A 25,690-nucleotide genomic window follows, 5' to 3' on the forward strand; every position below is an offset into this window, starting at 1 on the left:
ATCTACCCCTTGATTTAAGTTGAAGGACTCCTGAAATTAACTACAATTAATAAAAAAAATCCTAAATTTTTCTTTATATTCGCAATATTATTACTCGAAAAAATTAACGAACAATTTCAAAAAAAAATCTCCCAACTGCTTACAGCTCCTCTGGCGGCTAAATTAAGAAATTAAGTGATCTCTTTGTTAAAAAATGTTCCGTTATTCGACCGTTATTCTGGTTTAGTGAAGAGAAGTGAAAAACGCGGCGCAGCAAATTTATTTCCGTGAATTTTGTGGTTTAAAAAATGGATGAAGGTGCAGGAAGCTCTAAAAGTGGTGGCTATGGTAGCCCACGGGGTAAGAGGACCCAACGATCACCGCCATCTCCACCAATGAATCCTTCAGGAGGGGCAATTCGAAAAGCTCGCCAAGAGAGCCCTTCCCCGGAAAAAAGTATGGCGGTCCCTGGAAGCCCTCAAGGTAAGATTTTTAATTTTCCAGCATAAAAAAAGCGATTTGGCATAACTTTGAGCATAAATAAATCTTAATAAATTGAAATAAACGACATAAATCTTTCTTTGCTCGTTCAGCAAAAAAATGAGCTAAACTCGCAGCTTTACACATGACAATTGCTATTGTCATTGATCGATTGAAGAATTTTATTCAATAAAAAAATTGATTTTTTGTTTGATCTCGATGAAATCTTGTAAATGATGTAACTCCAAATTCATGTTCAATATCATATTCTTCTCCCGCGGAATATGTAGAAGGAATAAAACGTCGCAATAAGCCGCCACCAATCGAGTTAGGTTTGTTATCCACTTGGAGAGACAGAAATAAGGAACCTGATCGTTCCGATTCACCAATATCACCGGCATCACCAAAAGTACCGATATCACCAAGATCGCCAAAAGTTACTGAGCCTAGCGCTGATTTCGAAAAAGAATTGGAAGAGCTGAAAAAAGCTCCCCACATGTCTGATGAAAAACTTTTATCATTTCTAATGATGGATTCCGTGCAAGCATCACTTGAAATATTCGCGAAAATTGAGCCATTCATTCGTACAGTTCACTATGAAGAGAATACCCATGGAACTGTTGTCATCCTCATAAATATCCTGGGCAAATTGCATGAGACTCCAATTAAATTTCTCCTGGAAGACTTAATGCGACCCATTTTGGCAGAAAACACCAAATTTCACCATGGCCTTACGGAATACATAAATTATGCCATTTACCTTCAGATGAACAATGAAGTTAATTCGATTCCTTACGCCGATGGAGTTTGGAGCAGTTTGGAGAGAATCTGCAAGTATGCAAAGAAGATTGAAGGATTAACCGGAACCAACAACTGTTGGGCTTCCCTCACTGGGCACATATGTCGCATACTCCACGGGAATAAACATGAAGCTTTCGTTGAAAAATATTTGATATTCAGTGGATTGTATGAAGAATTGAGACACAATTACTTCTATAGCGGGAAGATTTATGCCACACTGCATGATTTGCAAAACCCCAAACTTCATATACCTCAAATCACAAATGGGTCATTCAGGAATGTGCACGATTACTTGGATTTTCAAGTTAATTATTTAAAAGATTACTTCCTATCTCGAGTTGGTGAAGGAATAGCCCAGTATAATGCGCTCGATAAGGAACAGAAGAAAAAGGCTGTCTTTAGGGACTTTTATGGCATAAACATCTATCCACGCGTGAAACTCCACGACCCATTTCATAAACAAGAGTTTTTAAAATACTACTATCTTGATTTGGCGCCCTTCCACCGGAAGGACGGTGTATTGTTCTCAAACGTTTGGGACGAAGTAATTGGAAGGGATTTACGTAAAAATATTCCAGTGGTTTACCTTCTGTCTACAACAAGTAATTTCACGGTGGGTAATTTTTAAGAAAAAAAACCCATCGATCTATCTAAAAAAGTTTAGATTTTTTTTTATTTTGTTTTTTTAGAAGGACATCATCACAGCCGTATCAGTTAAGTTTCCAAAAAATATGGCGACATACAATAAAAATGGTTATGCTATGATTCAAATTTTCGGATTGGAAAATATCTATGAAACTATCCTCAACAGGGATCTATTCCTTGTAACAATACCTGAGACTTTTGAACAAAAATTTCATACACTAAAAGTCCTTCAGTACACATCTGCAGCGGAAATTCCAATGAAGGAATACTTGGTTCATTGTGAGAGGCCCGTGAATCTGCTGCCTGAGCATTTGAATGATTTGCAAAATTTTGAACTGAATATGCAGCAATTTGAGGCAGTCCAAAAAGCGCTTTCGCAAAGAGTGACCGTAATTCATGGATATCCTGGAACTGGAAAGTCACTTGTCTTTCATCATATCATGAAGCATTTGCTTTCTAGAACATCACACAAAATTCTAGTGGTTTCCTACCGAAATTCCTTTTTGGATGATGCCATGGTGCGTTGTTTGACACTAACGAATAGTATTGTTCGAGTTGGCACTTCCGTAACTGAAGAAGGCTTAAAGAATTACGTGCTGCCGGAAGAGATCTTAGTAAAAGATAAAAGATTTATTAAAATCATCAACAGAACATTATACGAATTTCAATCAGCAGTAATAGAATTTAATGCTACATCGGCAAATCCTCCAGAATACGAAGAAGGTCAACAGAATCCCATTGACAAGAAATTTCAAAATGTCTACCACAAGCTTTTGAAGGAAGCTGATTTGTTGCCCTTTCAATACTATTTAACTCGCCACAATATGAGAATAATGGGGATTACGTCAGTTGGAGCTGCAAAATATCGTTTGTATGTGGAATTCTTTCGTCCCACAGTTGGTAAATATTTTTCAATTTCTTTTATAAGTGCTAGATTTTTTGGCGGGTTTAGTTGAGCCTGCTTCAACCTAAGACTATAGGCCTAGAACCTAAACCGCAATTTTTGTCAAAAACTAACTAAAATATTCTTTCCTATTTAGTTATCGTGGAAGATGCTGCATTGTTGCCTGAGCCACATCTCATTACAGCCTTAAAAAACTCCACAGAACATTTGATTATGATTGGAGATCCGACGCAGATTTCCTTCGGCAAAACTACATTTCCGAATCATCTCCCTGGAACAACATACTTTGAACGAACAATTGAAAAAGGGTATGCAGTCAAACTGAATATTCAATACAGGATGCACCCGGATGTTAGTATTGAAATATCGTTAATTCCGAATATCGCGGTAACTAATCTTTATCTCTGTTTAAATGTTTCAAGATTGCTGAATTGGTACGTGACGTTTTCTTCAATGATCTTGTTGATGGGGATGATGTGAGAAATATCCTACCCATTAGTGGAATTGGAAGAAATCTCTTCTGCGTCACAACAACTATTGAACCAATCGAAGTTGCGAACAGAGAACTGCTTGGTTTATGTGCCAACAACTTTGCTTACTATAAAATCGCCTACGCTACAAAAGAAAATGTCGCCACCCTGCTTTTTATTTCGAAACTTGTACTTTATTTGTTCAATCATGGGTATACCAAAAACGATATTGTAATACTGACATCGGATGATGCACATGAAGATGCTGTTGAACGCTGTATGTCAATCTTTACGATATACAAAAATGTTCAAGTCAAGTCGATTAATCACTTTGCTGGCAAAGAATGTCGTCTGGGAATTGTTTGTCTTCTAAGAAATGAAAATGAGAAGGAAATTGGATTTCCAGAGGAGGAAGGAATTCTCAGCTCACTCTTGACTCGAGCACGAGAAGGTACAACTTCTTTTTTTTTTAATAGATAAAAAGAGTTTGTTCTGATTTCCATTTTTTTTCTCCTTCCAGGTCTGATTATTGTTGAAAATCTAAGCACCATGCCGGAAGAAAATCAAGTCTGGAAGAGAGTGTCATCGAAGTTACGGGAAATGCAAGCTATTGCAACATATTTTCCGGCTAGATGTGAAGTACACGGAGCTGAGATAAAAATGGTGACCTACCTGGACTTTGAGATCTTTATCAATGAAGGCTGTAGTATTGGAAGTAGATTACCATGTATGGATGGAAGACATCCGTGCCTGATGGGTTGAATTTTTAGAAAATCGTCAAGGATGTCTCAAAGAGGGCTCAAGCAAAGTGAATTCTTATAAAAAAAAAATGTTTGCTTTACTCGTTTTCTGATTATGTTATGTAAATCTGGTTATTCTTAAATATTTTTTTTTTGATTATGTTATGTAAATCTGGTTATTCTTAAATATTTTGTAATAAAGGTTTTGTAAAGTTCTATTGTTTATTGTAAAAAAAAATGTTTTTTTTTATTCCGAATAATTTGCAATTGATAAAAAAGCGAGCAGTCGGCTAACGGTTTTACCATTTTCTTACAAAGTTTGAAGATCTTCAAGAAGTCACCAACTGACAACAGCGCTATCGTGGCGAATTGATGAATCACTATGATGATGAAATAACGGCAAAAACGCGGTTGGATCCAAAAAAAAAATAGTTTCAGTGAAAAATTGGATTAAAGGAGTTGATTTGCGGTGATTTCTGATAAATTTTGTGAAATACTTACAAGGAGGAAAGGTATTATAATTCTATATCTAATTAGCCAACAAATCATGATGTTATTTGCTGTATTATTGCGTTTATTCAGGTGTCGAAAAGGGTTCAATTCAAAAGGAAAAAGTTCAAAGAAAAATTTCGTCTTTCTACGCATTTTGTTGCAGTTCTGAGAAATTAATAGTACTGCAATGGACACGATAGAGCCAGGGGAAGTACCGTTGGAAGGCCATAAGATGTGCGGTGAGGATGATGAGAATTTGAAGGAAAAGAAGGAAATGAGTCCTTCAAACGTAAAAGAAAATTCCGGGAAGATTGATCATCAGAAGGATGTTCAGAGCGATGGAGCTGCAGGGGATGTTCCAACCCATCCTGCGAATGCTTCCGGATCTGCTGAAGCACCTCAAGGTAGGCCTTTTATTTCTAATGGAAGTTTTATTTGTTTTCCCTTCATTTTGTCTAAAAAGAATTCAAAGATTTAAGTTTGTCTCAAGAACTCCAAAAAAAGTTCAAGAATATTAAAAATCTACGAAATTTTGAAGCTCTGCATTGCCTAAAATAACCCTGTATTGAAAAGATCTCTTTCTGTTATGACGTTTCGGGGAATCCTTGTCTGTTTCTTCAGGTCTAGTTAGATTTTTTTAAAATTATTTTCTTTTAATCTAATAAAGATAGATTTAAAATCATTCAAAATTCTATCAGATAAACCAAAAAAAAAAAGTTTAAGATAGATTTAAAATTATTTTAATTGAAACAAATCTTCAGATTCTGCAAGTCAGAACAATGTGAGGCCCTTAAGAATTTCCAAGTATGCCTCCCGAAAATTCTCCCTTAATGAACTCGAGGGAATTCTGGCATTGGATACCTTCTCGGCATTTTTGAGTATCATGAGTGATGTGTTAAAATTCGAAAACACCGTTCTGGAAGATGGAAAATCCCACGAAACCATCATCATGCTCATCCTGATTCTGGGAAAGCTCCACAAAGTCCCTCTTCGGCATCACCTAAAGGAACTCACCAATAGAATCTTTGGCCACAACGCCACCTTTCGCAACGATATTATGATCTATGTGAAGTATGCTGCTAATCTTGAGGAGCATAATGAACCGAATCCCCTTCCCCGAGCTGACCAAGTTTGGGCAAGTTTGGAAACCTTCTGTAGGTACGCAAAGAGATTTCAGGAGTCCAAAAATTGCTGGATTTCATGCACTCGAGGACTCTGCCGAATTCTCGATGGGAAGACCCACAGAACCCTCGTGAAGATGCGCGTGAAGCTCACAAAGCTCCTTGAGAAATTGGAGAATAATTATTTCTACAAAGGGACACTCTATGCCAGTGTTCAGGACATGAAAAGGAAGCCAGAGTATGTCCTTCCAAAGATTAAAAATGGAAAGTTCGAAGGAATTGGTGATTTCTTGGAATATCACATCCTACATGGAAGAGCTTTTTTCCTGGGGCATCTCCTTGATGGCCTTCAGGGGTACAGAGAGTTGGATGAGGAGCAGAAGAACGGGGTTCTCCTGAAGGATGTCAATGGCTCTAATATTTTCCCATGCGTGAGGATTTTTCCGCATTATCCGCCTTTTATGGAAATGGGGAAGAAACTTTTCCTCATGGATTTGGCGCCAAATAAACGAACCTTTGGGAGGCTGCCCAAGGATGTCAGGGAGGAAGTTACAGAGGAGAAGTTGCGTCTGGGAAATATGGTTCCGCTCTTCCTCTCAACATCGTCAGAATTCAATGTAGGTTTATCTTTAATTTTTTTTAAAGTTTTTTTTATACAATTTTAATGAATAAATTTCTTTTTAATAAAAAAAAAATAAATTGAAGGACATCATTGTTGCTGTAGTTCCACACGTTCCGGAAAGAGCCAGGGAACAGGGTTTCGTCATTATTGACATTGTCTACATGGAGAATGTTAAGGAGAGTATTTTCAACAAGGATCTCTTTCTCCTAACAATTCCCTGCAAATTTGTAACAAAATACTTTACGCTGGAATTTCTGGAGAAGATCTCCTCCGCAACATTTCCAATGAAGGAATTCTTCATTGATTGCGAAGAATCAACCAATATTGCGGGGAATGTTGATTTCACTGCTGAGCTGGCAAATGACGCCTCCCTGCAGTTGATGGATCAAGAGCAATTGAAAGCACTTGAGATGGGTCTCAAGAAGAGATTGACCATAATTCATGGACCTCCTGGCACGGGAAAGACTGCGGTTGCTGTAAAAATTGCAGAATGTCTCTTGGTTGATCCATCAACGAGAATCCTCCTTGTAAGTCATAAAAATTGGGTTTTGGACAGGATGACACTGAAATTTTCATCTCTCACCGATGAAATTGTCCGGATTGGAACATTTATTCATGATCCGGAGATTGAGAAGTTCACCTTGAGTCCCATTGAAACGGACTTGAAGTATGGACGCGTTAAGAGCAATGCATACAACCAGTGTGTGAGTGCGAAGAAGGATTTCGTTGATGCGATGGAAAGCTTCAAGGTTCGTGGAGAAGAAGCTGCGGAAGACGTCCGGGAGACTCTTCGTATCCACCGTGAGGCGATTGATAAGTTTGATCAAATTTATCGAATGTGGATGTACTTTGGATGCCAGGATAAGCGTATTTTGGCCATGACTACAACTGCAACGGCAAAATATCACGATCTTGTGGAATTGCTTTGTCCTACAGTTGGTAATTTGAATTTTCTTTTCTTAGAAAATTAAGAGGGGTCTCTTTTGAGAGCTGTGAAATTAAATATTTTTATTTCTCTCTAACAATAAGTTTTTCTTAAACTCGATTTTCCGGTGTTGGCCACATTTAAAGACTTATTATTGAAGGGTAAGAAAATCACTTTCCGCCATCTTAGATGCGACGCCATCTTGAGATTTTCCTCAAAACACAAAGGTAGGAAGGCACGTCAAAAATTTCTGCACAAAAGTCACATATTTCCACTTTTCTTAGCCCCAGAATGGAAATTCAAAATTCTGGTACATCAAAATCTGCATTGATATTTCCTCTTTTCATTTGCTTTTTACTCCATCAAAATCTATCCAGTAGATCCTGAGAAAAACCTACCTTTGTGTTATGAGAAAAATCACAAGATGGCGTCGCACCTAAGATGGCGGAAAGTGATTTCCTTACTCTTCAATAATAAGTCTTTAAATGTGGCCTACATCGAAAAACCAAGTTTAAGAAAAACCCCATAAAAAACTTAGAAGTATGTCAGTTCCAACAGTTTGCCCAAGAGACCCGCCTTAAAAGACTCAAGTTCCCTTTAAATGTCTTTAATTTTTTTTCCAGTGATTTTTGATGAAGTTTCGGAAGTATCTGAAGCGCGTATTGTTAATTCACTAACAGAGGATGTGCAACAACTGATCCTGATTGGAGATATTAATCTTCAGGAGGAGCATTGGCGCGAATGTAACCTGGAAATGGGCGCCGAATGTACCAAATTGAATCTCTTCGCCAGAATGATTGATAATGGATTGAATAATGTCCGGTTGAGCATGCAGTATCGAATGCATCCCGAGGTAAGTATCAAAATTGCCTGAAAATCAATAAAATATATAAATATCCTTTTTCCCAACCACTGTTCCGTTGGCCCAATGCAAAAATTCATGCAATTCCTTTGTAATTCTCATCAAAGATTGCTGACTTGGTGCGTGGGACCCTCTACGATGATTACCACGATGCTGAAGTGGTTAAGAGCTACGAACCAATTCGTGGGGTACAACAGAGAATTTTCTGTGTTACTCATGAAAATCTCAGCGCGCTTCCGGATGAAGAGATTGCGTTTCTTCGAAAGAAATTTCCCCCCAAAGACCCCAATGGTGATTCGTTGCAATCAAAGGAGGATTTTTATCAAAATCTCTTCTGTCTCGGCTTGGCGAGTTATCTTCGTCAGCAAAATTACCAGCCCAATGAGATTGTCCTCTTGACAATGGAAGATGAGAATGCGGATGCAATGCTTTCACTTTTGGACCATTTTCCACTTCTCAGAGATGTTGAAGTTAGCACGAAAGTTGGCTTCCAGTGCAGTGAGGCGCGTATTGTGATCTTCTTCGCAGGGCATGTTAAGTTATTTAATGAATATGTTTGCGTCTGCATGACCAGAGCAAAAGAAGGTGAGTGAAAAAGAAAAATTCTCTTTGAATTTCCTGATTAAAAAAATCCTTTCTAATCTCCTCAGGCCTATACATCGTGAACAGATTGAAGGACTCCGAAGAAGAGGAAAAGAAAAATGATCCAGCTGCAAAGGAATTTCGCGCATGGAATGAAATAATGGAAAAACTAAAGGCTAAAGGAGCAACAGGTTCGGGTATTCCACTAAAGTGCGAGAAGCACAATGAGGAGATGATTGCAAGTGGAATTGAGGATTTTCTCAAACTGAATGAAGAGGGTTGTCCAAAAGGTGCTGCTGTGCCCAAGACGAATCCTTGCTTTGATGATGTACAAAATGCAGATTAACAGGTAAGAATAATTTTTCTTATTTTGATGATTTACAAGCTATACAGGGTGTCAGTATCTCGAGTGTTCGTCGTTACTTGCAGCTGCTGGTGTGGGGAAGTCGTGCATCGGAGGCCGTGGTGCAGGATCATCCCCAGGAGCCATTGGTGGTGTTGGCGTAATATCAGCTTGATCAGCTGAAAAAAAATAAAGCAAAAATTGAATTGGTAAGCTGATTCACTTAATTTTTATTCAAATAACGAAATAATTTGAATAGTTTTCTGAAGTTTTTAAAATGAATTTGAAATGTGAATTTTTCAAGAAAAACTTTATTCTCTTAAAATACATATACTTAATGAAAAAAAAAAAACAAATAAAAAATGTGGTTTAATTGAGTGGAAGAAAACAGTGTAGGGAATGCACGTAAAAGAGATAATTTTTGATGACTAACATTTTATAATCACAGATTGATGTTTGTTCTTCAAATGATTCACAATCTCATTCACTTTTCTTAATCATCGTAGAAAAAAAGAGGAATTTATCGCAATTTTCAGGGACGCAAATAAAATTTATTTAATTTGTTAAATAATCTCCTCATATAGGGTGTCTCTGTGCGAATGCAGAAATATTCCACGCATGGCTATATAGCTATGATTCTTTGGATTTAATTATGTCTTTATTTGAGAAGTTTTTAATCAAAATCTTCAAAAAAAATTTTTTTTGGCTGAATGTTATTTTTAATGGATTTTTAGTGGACGCGTTTTACAGGAAAAAAATACATTTTATTCAAAAGGAAAAAATAGACCTGGGGCTGATTTCTCTATGGGGAAGAGCTTCTGTCAAAAATTCTCAAAGTCTTTTTCTAGAGGAAAAACAGGGAAAACTGGCACAGGGAGCTTATTGTCTATGAAAAAGAAGGCACTAATGATAAATTCCCACAAGATTTTTCGAGTTTTCACGTTTCTTTTTATGTTTCGCGATTTTAAAATGGGAATTTTTCCTTCTTACAGAATTTTACCCCTGGAAGGTTAATGACCAAAAAAGATTAAGAAGTCATAGAATTAAACGATTTTGATCTAATGAAAATTGTTTGAGCAAATATGGGATAATTTACAAAAAATGTTTCAATAATGCTTCGTCAAAAATGATCAATGAAACATTAGAGTGAATGTTTCACATATTTAAAGTGATACGAAATACATAATTACCGGATTAATTATCGGACTTTCCCGAAAAAGGTAGGTCTTTTTGGCGAATACTGAACTCTTCTGTAACTTCTACAAAATTATATTTATCACAAGTGGTTTAAAATTTCTCTTCAATTTTTAAAGAACAATTTGTTTCATTAGTTTTTCATTGCATTGTGTCAATGAATTCGTAAAAATATTGATTGTATGCTCAATACAGGTCGTCATCAATAGACGTGGTTGACTAATTTATTTTAGTACAAGGTGATTGTAATTCAATTAATTGAATTATCCTTGATAGTGATGATAATAATAATAATAAATATCACTCAATGTTTCAGTATCAATATTCTTGACGTACTCCAGCGGTGTTCTTTTGAACCTCATCTATGACATTTTTTTTTTTTAATATTATATACTTTAATTCTTTATCAAAGATATTGAATCAGACGTGAATTTTTCAACTAATCCCGTTGGTTTTTTAACCCCCATTCCACCGAGTTATGATAGTGATTACATAAAAAATTAATCACGATTTTAAATTCAATGCTCTCAATCACTTGAAGATATTTTTTATTTTTAGTTTTATTATTTTTCAGGCTTTTCCTTTATGTTTAAAATTCTCTAAACCATCATCTTTAGGCTAGATTTCTAAATCACCAATGCCTTGATTTTAAATTAGGCGTTTAACTTAGGACACCCGATATCACAGACACTTAATCAACTAAAAATCAAATCTAAAATTGATTTTCACTTTCTTCTTAAAATTACACAAAAAAAATAAATCCTTACATGTACTACAACAGCATCCCATTTTGATGTAAAAAATTAATAAATCTTATTGAACTGTGAACTAAAGAGATAAATGGAGGGAGTTGCCGGTTGAATTTCTTGAGATCCTCCAGGTACGATCGATGGAAATGAACTGATTTTCTCAAGCACTGTACTGTACTCAAGTGTTCTCCTTGTCGAAGAGGTGTACATAATGAGTAAGACGACAGGGTATGTGCGAGAGGGTGATAAGAATAAATCGTTGTTATCTGATTAGAGCGGATCGGAGAATGATTTGATAGACGTAAAACATAAAATCGGAATGCGGGGTGAGGCAGATGAAGAGAATGAAAAAATTCCCCCGTGATTAGATAAATTGTGGGAGAGTTCGCGTTTTTGGCTATGACACAATCTTTCACTTCATTCAGCTACAAGTACTTTCGGAAAAAAATTAAAAATATATAGTTGATAAACTTCATTGCAATAGTTTTTTTTTCTTAAAACTTTCACTTCTTTTATTCTTCTCTCTTTTCTTCTTCTCATCAAATACTAAATTTTTGGGGGCTTGAAAAAAAAAAAGAACCTTATCATGCGGGCTTAGAGAGGCGTTTTTTTGCTGAAATTCTGGGTGGGAAAAAATCAATTGTGGTGCGTTGTCATCGGCTTGTTGCTGGAGGAAGTAGAGAAAACCTCAAAAATGATAAGATCTTCGAAAAGTTGTGTGCATAAATTCCTGACCTTCCAATATGGGTGTCTCTTTTTTTTTAGAGTAATTGTGGGATGACTAAAAGGCATTTTCATGCCATAAAAATTTAATTGAAAATTTCAAAATTAATGAAAAATTATTTCTTTTAAAAATATTTTATATTTTTCTTTGTATTCTGAGTATCTACCGTATCTACCTTCAATATGCTAAATGACATGAATAAAGATCAAAAGGAAAAGACATTAAGTCTTTCATTCATTCATAAACGATTTATAAAAAAAGTTCTTTTATCAAGACCATGTGAAATCTTTATTTTTTTAAAACTTTACTTTGAAAAATTTGAGCGATGAAAAATGTTTTTTTACGACTGACTGTTATGAGAATGAGGATTTTTCTACATAGACAGTCTATTGAAAAACGACTGTTTTGATGCTTTCAGCGATGTTTCGATTTATTTTTAAACTTTCATTTATGTATTTGGCTGTATGATACCGTTATATTTCTCTATATTTTTTTTATAATGGTGTCTTTTGTGAATGCCTGATGATGATTTTAAATAAAGCAAAACGTCGCTGAAAGCGCACAAGATGCTTAATTCTCAATTAATTTCCTCTGAAGAAAAATCTCCGTATTTTTAATGTTAAAACAACGAGTTCAAATCAAATAAACAATACTGAAGATTTACAATCAATCAATCATTAATTGACAGTCAGATAAACCGTGATTTCCCTGATAACCCAACAATAAACAATTTGATAATTTAAAAATTTCATGAAATATTGAAATTTTCAAAAACCCCCGAAAAATATGTTGTTCTACGGCGTAAATTGAGGAAGTGGCTTTTAGTCACGCTCTTAAACGAAAAGCGTCCCTTTTTTGTTGTCTAATGTGGGAATTAAAAAACAAAAAAAAATAGGGAATAAAATGAAATATTCCTGGATGGCACGGACCATGAGGATTCCATATGGGATGATGATGATAATTAAGGGAGGGGAAATGTGATAAGTAATTAGAGCAGAGACAACGATGCATTTTGGGGGAAGGGGAATTATGTGGAAGGTTCATAAAGATCATTGGCTGCGTGTTGGTGTTTGGGTCTCTTCGTGCAGCATTGACCTGTGACTTGTTGTCCTTGTAGTTGTGCACACCCTCAGAGGCAAAAAGGGACTTTTTGGCATAACTTCGCCTCAGTTGCATTTTAAGTCAGCTGGAAGTTAGTTTTGTGCCGCATTCCAATCCCTACAGACACACATTTCTTGCAGGCAGACCAAAGGGCATCATCTGACCCTTCTCTATCTCTGTGCATATTTTTTGGGAGCATTGTTTGGTGTTTTCTTAGAAAAGAAGTGACTATTCTGTGTTTGGTGGAGGAGTGAAGGACAATTTAATAGTTCAGTGTTCTATATATTTTTTCGAGGAGCTTTTTTGTGCATTTTCTGTTCATTCTGCGTGGTTGCAGCAGCATCCAAAATGCCCCTGTGGCAGAATTTTTCGCTTTTAGCGATTATTTTATTGCATTTAGGTAAGTTTTTCTTTTATTTTGAATTTTTTTTAAAGTGAATTTTGGGTTTGAAAATTGAAATGAACCTCTTTTCATGGGAAAGAAAAGATTTTCTTTATACTTTTGCACTACTAAATTTTATTTTGGACTTTCAATTTTCATGATTAAAATGGGCAAGAATTAACTCATTTCTTTTATCCACAAGTAGGCAACTTTAATTAGCATTTTTAATTTAAATTATTTAAGAAAAAGAAAAGCAAGAACTTTAATTTAGATTTCTACAAGTTACTTTAAATGACTTTTATGTTGGGCGCCACTCGTCATTCGACGAGAATTGTTAAACATGAAACATAGTTACTTGATACAGGTTTTCGCTGATTCCTGTCTCTTCTGCGAGTGTCCTCGCACGCCACGTCCCATTGACATCCATCGGCATCTGGCTTGAGGACTTTCCCCATTCCCGAGAGGGAATCCATGTCAGCCACTTGGTGTTCTCTGGATGCTGCTTTCCCCAGTCCCGAGAGGGGATCCATGTCTTCCACTTGGTGTTCTCCTGATGCTCATCCTTCGGCACCAGGCTTGAGGACTTTCCCCATCCCCGAAAGGGGATCCATGTCTTCCACTTGGTGTTCTCCTGATGCTCATCCTTCGGCACCAGGCTTGAGGACTTTCCCCATCCCCGAAAGGGAATCCATGTCCTCCACTCGGTGTTCTCCTGAAGCTCATCTCGGTGGAGGGCATCTTCACAACCGTCGGTCTCGCGACGCACAGCACGCAGAATTCGTCTCCCACGACGAATGTTGCAGTGTAGAAGCTTCTTCCATCTTTGGGTACTCACTTCTGCCCTTCTTCTGCCATTGGCTCGGCAGTGAAAGGGTTTTCCTTTGCTCACGGAGCCCGTGGGGTCACATCCATCGACATGGGGCCTCGTAGACGGCAGCATCTTTTCCCTTCCAGTGGGAGAGCGATGGTACTTCTCTTCTTCGCACTTCGGGTGCAGCCCCTTCCGGCTCAATCCGGACAGTAGCCTCTTCCGTCCACTCACGCGCGGATCACTCAACGACATTCTATGGGGATTTTTGGGGCCAAGAGCTCGGCTCCCCAATTCCGTGCGGATACTCTGGGAATCAAGACACAACTGATATTAAAATAAATTTCCAATGAGGAGGGGACGTCACAAATCTCATTAATCTGTCCCACATAAAACCTCAGAAAAAACAATTCTAGCAGTTGGCCAATATTAAGGTTGAGAGACTGAAAAATTTAATGAAATTTATGAAATTTACGACAGTTTGAAAAATCAAGAAAATCCATGGAAAAGCGAACGCTACATCACCTCTTAGTTACAAAAGAAAAAAAAAGGAAATAAAAAAAAAGAAAAGAACTTTTACTTATTCTTAATAAGGTGATGTAGGCAAAGGAAATTTTACTTTTAAAATCTTTTAAACATTGGCAAAGGACAGAAGGGCTGGCATCGGTTTCTTCCACGTTCGGCGTAATTATTTAATGAAACTTTATTGGGTGAATTAAAGAATTTATGCCTCAATATTTACTAAAATAAATTAAAGGGAATACGAGCTGATCGCACCTAGAAGAGGTGAAAACTATGGGGATTATGTATCCCGCTCCTCCAAACCCTCGAGTGAATATCACGCCCTTTAGAAAAGGTTTCGAGATGGAAAAAGGCAAGGAAAGGAATTGGAAGGGAAATTAAGGAATGACAAAGGATAACTTTGTTCTAATTGCCCTTCTTCTTCAAAACCCACAGTCTTCTTCTCCTCAATCCTGTAGATTGAGTTTCTTCAGGTTAATCAGACTCAAAAAAAAATGAAATCAAAATAAAAGTGCTTTCCAACAACCCCTTCAACTGGTGGATCTAAAGTATCTTAAAGATCCTTAATCATTACGAGAGTCACAAAAGTGAAGGAGGGAAAATTTGTTTTACTAGAGAAATTCAAGATTGGAAGGAAGGCGGTGTGACTCATAATAAAGCTTCTTGAGCTTTCTTCAAACTGATGGTCTCTCTTTCCTTACCAGCATTTGCTATTAGCAACGCGGAAGTGTTTGTGTGGGGAAAGGTGAGATGGACTTTAAATTTATCTCCACTTCTCTCTCTGATCCTTCCGCAAACTCGTAAGACATTGACTCACGCGCTTTGCATAACGTGAGCCTTGGACAACGGATTTGGGGGGCGAAAGATCCTAACTGCGTTAACCACTGCTGGCATCTCTCGTTGGCTCCTCGCTCCATAAGTCTCCCGAGAACCTTAAGACTTCACACACGTCCACTCGTCCATTGTCCCTTCTTAGCCGACACCAGCTCCCCACAGGAGCATCTCATCAGATGGTCTCCAGGCAAAGAATCCTCAACGCCGCTTCTCCTTCTCTCTCTCTCCTCCTTCTCTCTTCTCCTTCTCTCTTCTCCTCCTTCTCTCTTCTCCTCCTTCTCTCTCTCCTCCTTCCCCTCTTTCCTCCTCTCTCTCTTTACTGAGTTCACCTCCCCTCGGCATTTCACCGGCCCCCCTACCCTATTTTTTATTCCTCCAATCTCCAGCTCACCCGGAGGCCCAAAATTACTTTCTTTCTCCTCATTCTCTTTCAAAAAAAAACGTAGAGGGGGTGGAATTTAGACATGGGCACGAACGGGGTGAACCTTCGATGAAGATTTGGCTTTTCAGGGCCTCGGCTCCATCCGTGAGATTGCGTACTGGGTGGATGTGAACTCAGTCGCCGCCACCATTCGAGCAAAAGGCTCATATGCAGAGTTATCCCAGGTTGGTGTAAAGGACCACCCCTTTCATTGGGCTCTTTGTCAATCTGACTCCTGTTTTGCCTTTCTCTCTTCTCTTTCGCCGCTCAACTCCTCCACCACTCTTCAATTTTCGACGATTCCTTGCCTCGAGGTCACCGTCAGAGAGCACCTATGAAAAGAAGGAGACAACCTTGGAGGTACGCCGTCCTCGCTTTCTTGTGATTCATCCACGAGCCCACGAGAATAAGTATGGGTCCAGATGACACTTTTCTGCCCTACCATTGGAGGTGGTCGCATGGCAACAAGAGGAAGGAATCTTTCTATTATTTCATGTGATTATTTTTTTTCCGCGGACTAGACGAGAATGCAAAAGGAGTATTGACTCTACTAGTTAGGTGGGATGGGTCCTATGCATCTTGTGCATGTACTTTCATAGGATTGGGAAGGATGGAATTAATTGGATTCTGCCAAGTGCAGGGGAAAGAATTCGAGGAACAAACATCTCCGATTACGAATCAACGAATGCCATCCGAAAGAGCTCTTGCCAAATAAGGCATGATACGACTCTAACAAATTTCAAAACGTGACTCTCACCAAGAATGCTGATACTCATGCAAAATCTCCCCTCATACTGCAACTATTGAGGAATCAACAATAATAAATTCTCCAATTAGCAATTCGATACCTTCCTTCCGGTTTGAACAAAATGAATAAATATGGAGAGAGTAAGTAAAGACAGTTAAAACCTAGTTCCTGCGGAACATGCTTCAATTAACTTCTCTCCTTGCAAAACCTGTACAAAAGGGCATTAACCAATCTCTGAATAAATTCAGATCCTGGTTTAATGGTGATATTGGATGATTGGAAATATTTAGGAAAGGAAAGAGAATGCAAGGGTCAACAAAGTCAAACCCTGGGGTTGGCGATGAATTTCAAACGAGAAAAATAAAAAGAAAAGAAAGTGGAGGATCTCGAACCGACCAGACGTTCCCAACGAATTATCAAAAGAGAATCACCCATTTAGAGTATTAATTGTTCTCACAAGAGGCATCGAAGCAAAAGCTAATCAAGATTCCTTGAGATCCTCACACAGAGGGTGCGAGGAAAGAAACCACCAACGGTCTCACATCTCAATGGGGTCGGATGGATCTGGGAGAAGCTACACATCTCCTCAAACCAGAATCCACGGCGAAACTTCGGGACGAATCCCAAAATTTTTCCGGCGAGCTCTTCAAAAGGGAAGGACTCACATCCGAACTGGATAAACCAGACTAAAGCTGGGAATCCCGTGGAAGGAGGCGCCACTTCACGACGGGGAAAGAAAACAAGAGGTCTCGTGAAAAACATACGCCGAAAAACCACTGAGGAGACCTCCATCCCCGGATAGAAAATCTAACGCTTAAACAAGAAAGCTTTCCAAGGATGTTTGTACTACCTATTCAGTAGGTTTAATTTAAAATAGATTAAGCAATTCTCTCCCTTAAATTCCAAGCAGCAATGCAAGCTGTTCCAAAAACATCCTTATCAAATGAAAAGCGCTAATTTTCCATAAACCCATCACCGTTCGTCAAACGCTAACGCAAGGACAGAGTTTACGACAAGCGATCCGCCAAATTCCGTTCAACCCGCTTAATCAATTGCCTAAGCAAGATACGAGGTCCGGAAAATAAACGGCCGCCCATCCTGAGTCGGCTCGCATCGCATGCTCAACGCCCGATGCAGGGATCAGGAAAACGCGAGAATTAATAAATTTTAAATTCAAAATTAAATAAAGGAAAACTTTCAGCAAGAAAATTGTGATCAGAAAACTTCAATCACAACTATTCTGATTAGCAAATTCCCTACCGCAAAATTCGTTTAGAATCGGAATTAACATGGGAAAAAAAAAGGAAAATTTGCTAGAAAATTCAATTTGGTCGCCATCCACCGAACCATATGCCATTTGTCCTGCCACATAATTGCTTTTTAAAGGAAAAGGGGAAATTGTTTGCAAAAAGAATAGACAAATTAATTGCATTTAAAGCACTTGGGTTCAAAAGCTTTATTCCAATATCCGTGAATCTTTAGCACGGTGCACGTGTCAGCAATATATTCTGAACTTGGAAAACTTCAAAAAAAAACAGAATAACTTCCCTCATTCCATCATTGCCCGCAGGACGCAGCACGCGAGAAAAGCGGGTCACAAATGGTCCAGCAAATTCTGTTCAACCCGCTTAATCAATTGCCTAAGCAAGATACGGGGATCAGAAAATCGAAGGGCACCCGCCCCCGATCAACCCACAGCGCATGCCCCGCGTTCAATGGCAAAACGAGGAAATACTCCAATAAATTAATTCAAAACCAAATTCAACCAATCAAAGTCCAAGAGGACTGATCGCAAATAAAAAGAATCAAAACTAATTGAAAGTACAATTCCCCAACAGTGCATAATTAAAGATAAAAGAAAAGATTTAAAATTATGCACCGGTAAAATTTTAAAATTCTCGCAAAAAAAATTTTTGAAAAAGAATTACTACTAAAGAATCCCCAAAATTTTTAGGGGACAAAGTTTAATTTAATCTCTCAACCATTATCTCAAAAGAGATCACCGCTATGTGATAAGCCAACACACTTTGACCGTGGAGCAATGTCATGGCTCAACAAGGTTAAATAAAAGTCAAAGATTTCCGGGGTTTTCCTCATCATTTCGAGGAAATCAAATTTCCCGCTCTCTCCCTCAAGGAATTTTAAATTTTCAAAGGGACTAAATGAGATCACAAAACTCCACAGACAATCACAATGTTAGCAAACGACACAATTTGCATGAAAATTTTTATAATAAAATTTGAAAAAGAAATCTTTAATAACTTTAGCATATAATGTCGATCTCAGGGAGAAAGCCTGTCGAATTTACGCGTTTCGACTCTCTCATTCGTCCTGAGATCGCATGAAAAACTGAGAGGTTCTGGGGGAAAGGAATTGCCACAAATATCCCTTCATTCATCCCCAGAACGGCTCTCTATTCAAAAGAAAATTAACTTTAACAGCCTGCCCACACGGCTAAATTCAGAAAAAATGATAAAACATAAGACTCTTTCAATACCAAAACCATATCTCTTCAAATAAAAAGAAAAAACGGCAAAAAAAAGAAAAATTCTCAAAGGTGAGTTACTTAAGAGCGCATAGTTGGGCGCCATTGAAATGAACCTCTTTTCATGGGAAAGAAAAGATTTTCTTTATACTTTTGCACTACTAAATTTTATTTTGGACTTTCAATTTTCATGATTAAAATGGGCAAGAATTAACTCATTTCTTTTATCCACAAGTAGGCAACTTTAATTAGCATTTTTAATTTAAATTATTTAAGAAAAAGAAAAGCAAGAACTTTAATTTAGATTTCTACAAGTTACTTTAAATGACTTTTATGTTGGGCGCCACTCGTCATTCGACGAGAATTGTTAAACATGAAACATAGTTACTTGATACAGGTTTTCGCTGATTCCTGTCTCTTCTGCGAGTGTCCTCGCACGCCACGTCCCATTGACATCCATCGGCATCTGGCTTGAGGACTTTCCCCATTCCCGAGAGGGAATCCATGTCAGCCACTTGGTGTTCTCTGGATGCTGCTTTCCCCAGTCCCGAGAGGGGATCCATGTCTTCCACTTGGTGTTCTCCTGATGCTCATCCTTCGGCACCAGGCTTGAGGACTTTCCCCATCCCCGAAAGGGGATCCATGTCTTCCACTTGGTGTTCTCCTGATGCTCATCCTTCGGCACCAGGCTTGAGGACTTTCCCCATCCCCGAAAGGGAATCCATGTCCTCCACTCGGTGTTCTCCTGAAGCTCATCTCGGTGGAGGGCATCTTCACAACCGTCGGTCTCGCGACGCACAGCACGCAGAATTCGTCTCCCACGACGAATGTTGCAGTGTAGAAGCTTCTTCCATCTTTGGGTACTCACTTCTGCCCTTCTTCTGCCATTGGCTCGGCAGTGAAAGGGTTTTCCTTTGCTCACGGAGCCCGTGGGGTCACATCCATCGACATGGGGCCTCGTAGACGGCAGCATCTTTTCCCTTCCAGTGGGAGAGCGATGGTACTTCTCTTCTTCGCACTTCGGGTGCAGCCCCTTCCGGCTCAATCCGGACAGTAGCCTCTTCCGTCCACTCACGCGCGGATCACTCAACGACATTCTATGGGGATTTTTGGGGCCAAGAGCTCGGCTCCCCAATTCCGTGCGGATACTCTGGGAATCAAGACACAACTGATATTAAAATAAATTTCCAATGAGGAGGGGACGTCACAAATCTCATTAATCTGTCCCACATAAAACCTCAGAAAAAACAATTCTAGCAGTTGGCCAATATTAAGGTTGAGAGACTGAAAAATTTAATGAAATTTATGAAATTTACGACAGTTTGAAAAATCAAGAAAATCCATGGAAAAGCGAACGCTACAAAATGCGGTTAATGTGGCTTCATCCATCTGTTTATGTCTCCGCCGTTTTGTTTATCATTCCAACCGATGAAGAGGGTGGCTGTCGATCAGCTTCTATCCCTAAAATGCCCCTAAAAGCATCGATTTTTTAGTTAAAGATCATAAAATTCATTTTCTCAAATTTCTCGGAAGAAATAATGAATATTTTTTGACGAGAAATAAATTATCGTAAATCATTTAAAAGTTGAGAATGATGGGTTGTCGTCATTAGTTGAGGAAGAAAAAGCATTAAGAAGTGATTTCTTGAATAAATTAACATTTAATTGTATGTTTAGAAGAAGGGTCATAATGAGGTCGTAAGAAGACAACTTCGGGATTCTATTTCAAACTTTTTAACTATGGAAAGTTCCGAGCTTAAAGCAGGTAGAAAAAAAAGGTGCAAAGATTCATTTCTAAAGAACTTCAGACAATAATGAATTTCATTCTATGTTCTATATTTTTTTTATTTAATTGAATGAAACAAATTCTTTTCAAATTAACTAATTTATGATTAAAATTAATAAAAATTATTTAAAACTTTTTAATGAAAAATGGAGGATTTAAGGGCTTTAAGGATTTTTCAATTAAACACAGCATCTTTATAAAATATTGTGCTTCATATATCATTTTGCCCCGCTGTCCCATAAATTTATTATTAATGGCCTCCCATTTGTATCCCCTTTCTACCACAATATTGACTAATTAATATCCAATATTTCACGAGAAAACCTCTGATTCTCACGTAAGAAGTAAATTTATCAAACCAAGAGGGTAGTTTGCGGTAAAAGCCACAATTTTTTCTTTTTTTTTTCAAACAAACCAAAACGAATAATATTTGAAGAGAAAAAAATGTGCGAAGGGTGATGAATCCTAAGTAAACAGATGGATTAGAAGAATCACATTTCTCCCGGAATGATGAGAAATTGTAGGTCACACCATTTCAACCCTAAATTCCAAGAAAAAAAATCATTCTGATGAAGCCAAGGAGAAAGTCTAACTTTGGGAGTTTTCTTTCAGTTCAAACGGGTGCAGCAGAAACGGAAATTCCCACCACAACGACGACGGATGATCTCACGACGACAGATTTAGAGGATTTATTTAGGCCGTACGAGGCACAGTATCCACAAGAGAATGTTGGGGAGACTGATGAGGAAGCCTTTCAGAATGATGCAAATGTGGAAGGAGTTCTGGAGGGCATTGATCGTGTAATTGAGTCCATTGAAAAGGTCGTTAGTGAATTGCAGAAGAAGCTGCACGACGAGGAGAGGCTCAGTGGGGACTATGAAGAAGAAGTTAAGAGGCACAAGAGGGTTGCTGATGAGAATAATTTGTGGGACATTAAGGATATTTCTCATCTTGTGGAGAAGGCATCGAGAGAGATGACCATGCTGACTCGTTTGCAGAGAATAAAGAAGAAGCAATTTAAAGCTATTGAGGATTTCATGGCAATGGGTGAGGAGCACCAGGCAAGGACAACGGAGAAGCCACAAATTCCCAAAGAGAAGATAAAACAGTTCATTGAGCGTGCAAAGATGAAGCAACAGAAGGATGTGGAGAAGGCAAAGCAGGAAAAATCAATGGAACACACTGAAGATCCCTTTCTTGACATGGGGGCAATCTTTAAGCACCTTGTCCCCACATCCACAACAACCCACCCACCGCCGGCGCAAATTAAGAATAAGATTGTCATCGAAAGTGACGACTACTACGAAGACACTCCACTGGATCGCCGTGTGAGGAGTGTGGATTCGCAATTCTTCAGCAATATCGCATCGTATCTCATGCGATCATTTGGCCAGGAGCCAGAGAGCACGCCCAATCCCCCCGTGAAGCGTGAGATTGAGAAACGTATCAACACAATTGATGAGGATGCTGAAAATGATCTTGAGAATGATGTTCTTGTCACACCAAAGCAAATTCCCGAAGAGTTCAGTCACCCAAAGAGTGAATCTCCCCTCATTGAATCCATCCAAGCTATTCCGGATCCCGAAGTAAGGCTTGAATTCACTAAAGATATCCAGCCGAAGATTGAGGGGCTTGAGGAAGCTGTTGAGGAGCCACGGCGACCAATTCATCTCACCGTTGTGGAAGACGATGGGACGGTGATTCAGCTAACAGAGAGCCCAAAAGAAGCGGAAGAAATGAGAAAGATCTCATCAATTCTCGAGGAAGTTCTCGAAATGCAAAATGTCGTCACGGAGGAACCTGCAAAAGAGAAAGAAGAGGTGAATTTTGAGAAGGAAAAGGATACAAAAGAGAAAGAAATTAATACATCAACAATCCAACCGGAAGTGACAACAATCCCACCAGAAGTGACAACAATCCCAGAAGAATTTATTGAGGGAACCACCGACAAAAGCGTTGAATATGTATCTTCCCGTGAGAATGAAGTCATCTCCAGGGAAGTTCCGGAAGTTCCCGAAGTACCTGAAAAGGAAGAAATAAATGTTAAAGAATTGAGAATCAATCAGGAGGTTCAGGAAGAGAAAGATTCAGAAGTATTCACAGAATCTCCTACAGAAATTACAACGATTTCTTATTACGAAGGTGAGTTGAAGAATTCCAGGAATTTTATAGTTGTGGACATGAAAATGGAGCCACTTTTAAATTATTTTTAGAAATTCATTAAAAATCTCTTCTTTTCACAGAAACAACTTTACCATTGGATATTCGTGAGGAGGATCATCAAGTTCTGGCTGAAGATATGTTCGAGGAAGTCATTTTGGTATCCACAACTCACCCTCCGGACACTGAAGATGCAAAGATTGCTGCTAAAACTTTGGCTGGGGTAGAAATGGAAATTCTTGGGGAGAATTTTGCAACAGATTTCACGACAAATTACCCAATAAATGACGTAGAAACAACCACATTGGTGAATGAGGAAGAGGAAGTGATGGAGGTAACAACTCCCCCAACATCTTTTGAAGAGAAAAAGAATAAATTGAAGGATGAGCTTGAGAAGAAAACTTCAGGAGCATCGTCTTCTTCATCTTCGGAGGAATCTTCTAGTTCAAGCAGCAGTAGTAGTAGCAGCAGCAGCAGCAGTAGCAGTTTCAGCAGCACAACCAGCAGCACCACTTACGAGTCTTTATATTCCACAACGATGAGATCTGAGAGTTTGAGCGTCAGTGAGGATTATTCACTTTCAAAGAATGACCTTTATGACCTTCTGAGTAAGCCCGTTAGTAAGCCCGCCTCATCAGAGAGTGAAGAGGACACCCTCAAGAATGCCAAGAAGGAAGCAAGATCTCGATCACTGGATGTTAGCAAGGCTGTGGTTGTGAGTCAAACCCCCGAAGAAATCTCTGCAATTGAAGATGAACTAAAACCAACAATGGATAATCATGCAGTGCGAAAGAAGGAGGGAGTTTCGAGGGAATTCCACGAGGAAACTACAGAAGAAATCACCACGGAGATCGCAGCTATACCCGAGGGGAGAAGTTTGAACGGTGACACCGTTGAAGGAGCCCTGCAGTCGATTGTGGACGCCGTGGATATTGCGATGGAAACGAAGAAAAGCATTGAAACATTTCCTGATGTTGTGGCAACAACTGAAGCACCTCCTACAACTGATCGTCCTCTTGCTTCAACGAAAAACACTCGAGACCTGGTGGGATTTGGGCGCGATGATTCTTCCCTGGGGCTCGAGGAGAGTCTCCCGCTCGATCGTACACCCAGCGAAAGTTCCACAATGGTGGTCACTTCAGCCACCTCCGCCGTTGTTGCGTTAATCCTCGTGCTTGGCATTGGGGTGTTTGCAGTGATGCGAACGCGCGTCCACGGTGGATTGGATTTAGCGGCGGTTTAGTTTGTTTTTGTGTGTGTTTTTTGTACCATCTCTGTATTAACTCATTTCGCACGATAATCACATTAAATTGCCAGCAAGGAACATAGAATTAAAATCGAATTACATTTCATATTGTTTATAAGACTCGAATTACCAATAAACATGATTTTTGGGACAATTATACGCCATATGGAATCTTTTAATGAGGGATCTTTTCTGTTTTTTTTACGCAGGTTTTTTCTTTGTTGCGAGAACAGTCAGTTTTGGAAGCCTAATAACATAATGTATTTATAGAGAAATAGGGGAAATTAGGGTTATACGGGTTATATGAATATTTATTGGTCGTCATTCAATGATTCGTATTTTGGTTGTTTGATCAGTTTTTGAAAAGAGATCGTAAAAAACTTCAATTGAGTTGAATTCAGAGGTACAGATTAAGGAGAAAAGGGAAAAGGAGCTTATTCACTTTTGTTTGTATATTTTTTTTAGATTTTGCACATTTTCCTCAAGAGCTTGAAAAAATCTTTTCAGAAATCGTCCCGGTATATCACATTTAAATATATTTTACAATTTACCGCTCACCTTTTAAATTCATTCTAACATTACCCCATCCATTGTAAAGAAATGCGGCCAACGAACGATATTGTTCAGGGAAATGACCCATTCGCTCCGAAACGACCGTTGGAATTAATTGCCCTGCAGATGGGGGTGAGTCATGTAATTAAGAATGTGTGGGAGGATCAGCAAAAGTCTGTGATTTCACCTCAATAAATCCATCCACACTGCAATTACATGCGACAAAGAATCATCCACCGTGACTATAATGAGGCTTTAATGGGGGAATTTCGTCTGAGATTTTTCCCAAAATGCTTTCATGTCGTTTTACGTGAATCAGAAAAAAAAAGTATGTTCTACAATAAACACAGTTACGGTTCGATAGGCAGTGAGAGAAGACAGAGCCAAAAGAGGAATAAGCATTTTTTTCTGTAGGTACCTCTAAATGACACTTTTTTCTCTCAAAAAGCTAAAAGATGAAGGAATTGTTGGTGGTAGCGACTCAAGCGAATCCCTTTTTGGGTCTTAATAAAATAGTATAATCAATTCATCTCCAAATTAGACGCACCAATTTACGGAGGGAAGCACCGAAAAATTATTATTCACAATCATTTTATCGGTTATTAAGGTGAATTCTTCGGAGGGAGAGGAAGGTGTGTACGCTGTCTCACCTTTTCAATGAAGGAGTTTTTTTTTTTCTTTTGGGAATGTTCTCCGCGTGTTTGCTCAATGTCAGCAAGTCAGTGAGTTTGGCAAGGTGCCCAGAAGAGAGAGAAAAAATTCCAAGAACATGAAAATTCTCAATTTTGATCTCTATGTAGTCGGGATAGTCGGGGATGTTTGCTGGAAAAGCAGCAGCTGTGCGTGATTTCGGGAAAAACATGCATTTGAGGGGTTGTGCAAGGGGCGAGGGATATATTTTTACGTGTGAGCATGTAATGAAAACTTTATGTTGGGAGGCAGAACATGCAGTTTGCCGACAAGAGATTTCGGCATTTTCAAGGGGACGACGATTGTTTGTGATGATGTCCTCA

General features: G+C 38.7%; 4 protein-coding genes and 1 long non-coding RNA gene across 6 annotated transcripts; 3 read left to right on the plus strand and 2 right to left on the minus strand.

Moving 5' to 3' along the window:
- The first annotated feature begins 177 nt into the window (after positions 1–177).
- Positions 178–4,258, plus strand: LOC129787692 (uncharacterized). Its single transcript, XM_055823422.1, has 6 exons — positions 178–462; positions 750–1,873; positions 1,950–2,805; positions 2,946–3,160; positions 3,232–3,730; positions 3,800–4,258. The coding sequence occupies exons 1-6, from the start codon at positions 288–290 to the stop codon at positions 4,039–4,041; spliced, it is 3,111 nt and encodes a 1,036-aa protein (XP_055679397.1). The 5' UTR covers positions 178–287; the 3' UTR covers positions 4,042–4,258.
- Positions 4,259–4,395: 137 nt separating this feature from the next.
- LOC129787693 (NFX1-type zinc finger-containing protein 1-like) lies at positions 4,396–9,339 on the plus strand. Of its 2 annotated transcripts, none has more exons than XM_055823423.1 (8): positions 4,396–4,531; positions 4,602–4,915; positions 5,273–6,249; positions 6,338–7,193; positions 7,803–8,032; positions 8,149–8,626; positions 8,692–8,972; positions 9,053–9,339. In XM_055823423.1, exons 2-7 carry the CDS (start codon positions 4,699–4,701, stop codon positions 8,967–8,969), a joined length of 3,036 nt encoding a protein of 1,011 aa, XP_055679398.1. In that variant the 5' UTR covers positions 4,396–4,531; positions 4,602–4,698; the 3' UTR covers positions 8,970–8,972; positions 9,053–9,339. The 2 variants fall into 2 exon arrangements, with proteins under 2 accessions (XP_055679398.1, XP_055679399.1); XM_055823424.1 differs by having other exon boundaries at positions 4,407–4,531; positions 4,675–4,915.
- Positions 8,966–11,322, minus strand: LOC129787701 (uncharacterized). The gene is made up of 2 exons (XR_008750251.1): positions 10,928–11,322; positions 8,966–9,145 (listed from the first exon to the last, which is right to left on the minus strand). It is a non-coding gene; the product is annotated as an uncharacterized LOC129787701 (long non-coding RNA).
- A 1,494-nt stretch (positions 11,323–12,816) lies between these two features.
- LOC129787702 (zonadhesin-like) lies at positions 12,817–24,282 on the plus strand. Its single transcript, XM_055823434.1, has 3 exons — positions 12,817–13,134; positions 21,332–22,861; positions 22,963–24,282. The coding sequence occupies exons 1-3, from the start codon at positions 13,083–13,085 to the stop codon at positions 24,120–24,122; spliced, it is 2,742 nt and encodes a 913-aa protein (XP_055679409.1). The 5' UTR covers positions 12,817–13,082; the 3' UTR covers positions 24,123–24,282.
- Positions 13,223–20,272, minus strand: LOC129787703 (uncharacterized). Its single transcript, XM_055823435.1, has 2 exons — positions 19,323–20,272; positions 13,223–14,233 (listed from the first exon to the last, which is right to left on the minus strand). Exons 1-2 carry the CDS (start codon positions 20,028–20,030, stop codon positions 13,451–13,453), a joined length of 1,491 nt encoding a protein of 496 aa, XP_055679410.1. The 5' UTR covers positions 20,031–20,272; the 3' UTR covers positions 13,223–13,450.
- Positions 24,283–25,690: the final 1,408 nt, after the last annotated feature.

Source organism: Lutzomyia longipalpis, chromosome 1 (genome assembly GCF_024334085.1).
Source record: "Lutzomyia longipalpis isolate SR_M1_2022 chromosome 1, ASM2433408v1".
Lineage (NCBI taxonomy): Eukaryota > Metazoa > Arthropoda > Insecta > Diptera > Psychodidae > Lutzomyia > Lutzomyia longipalpis.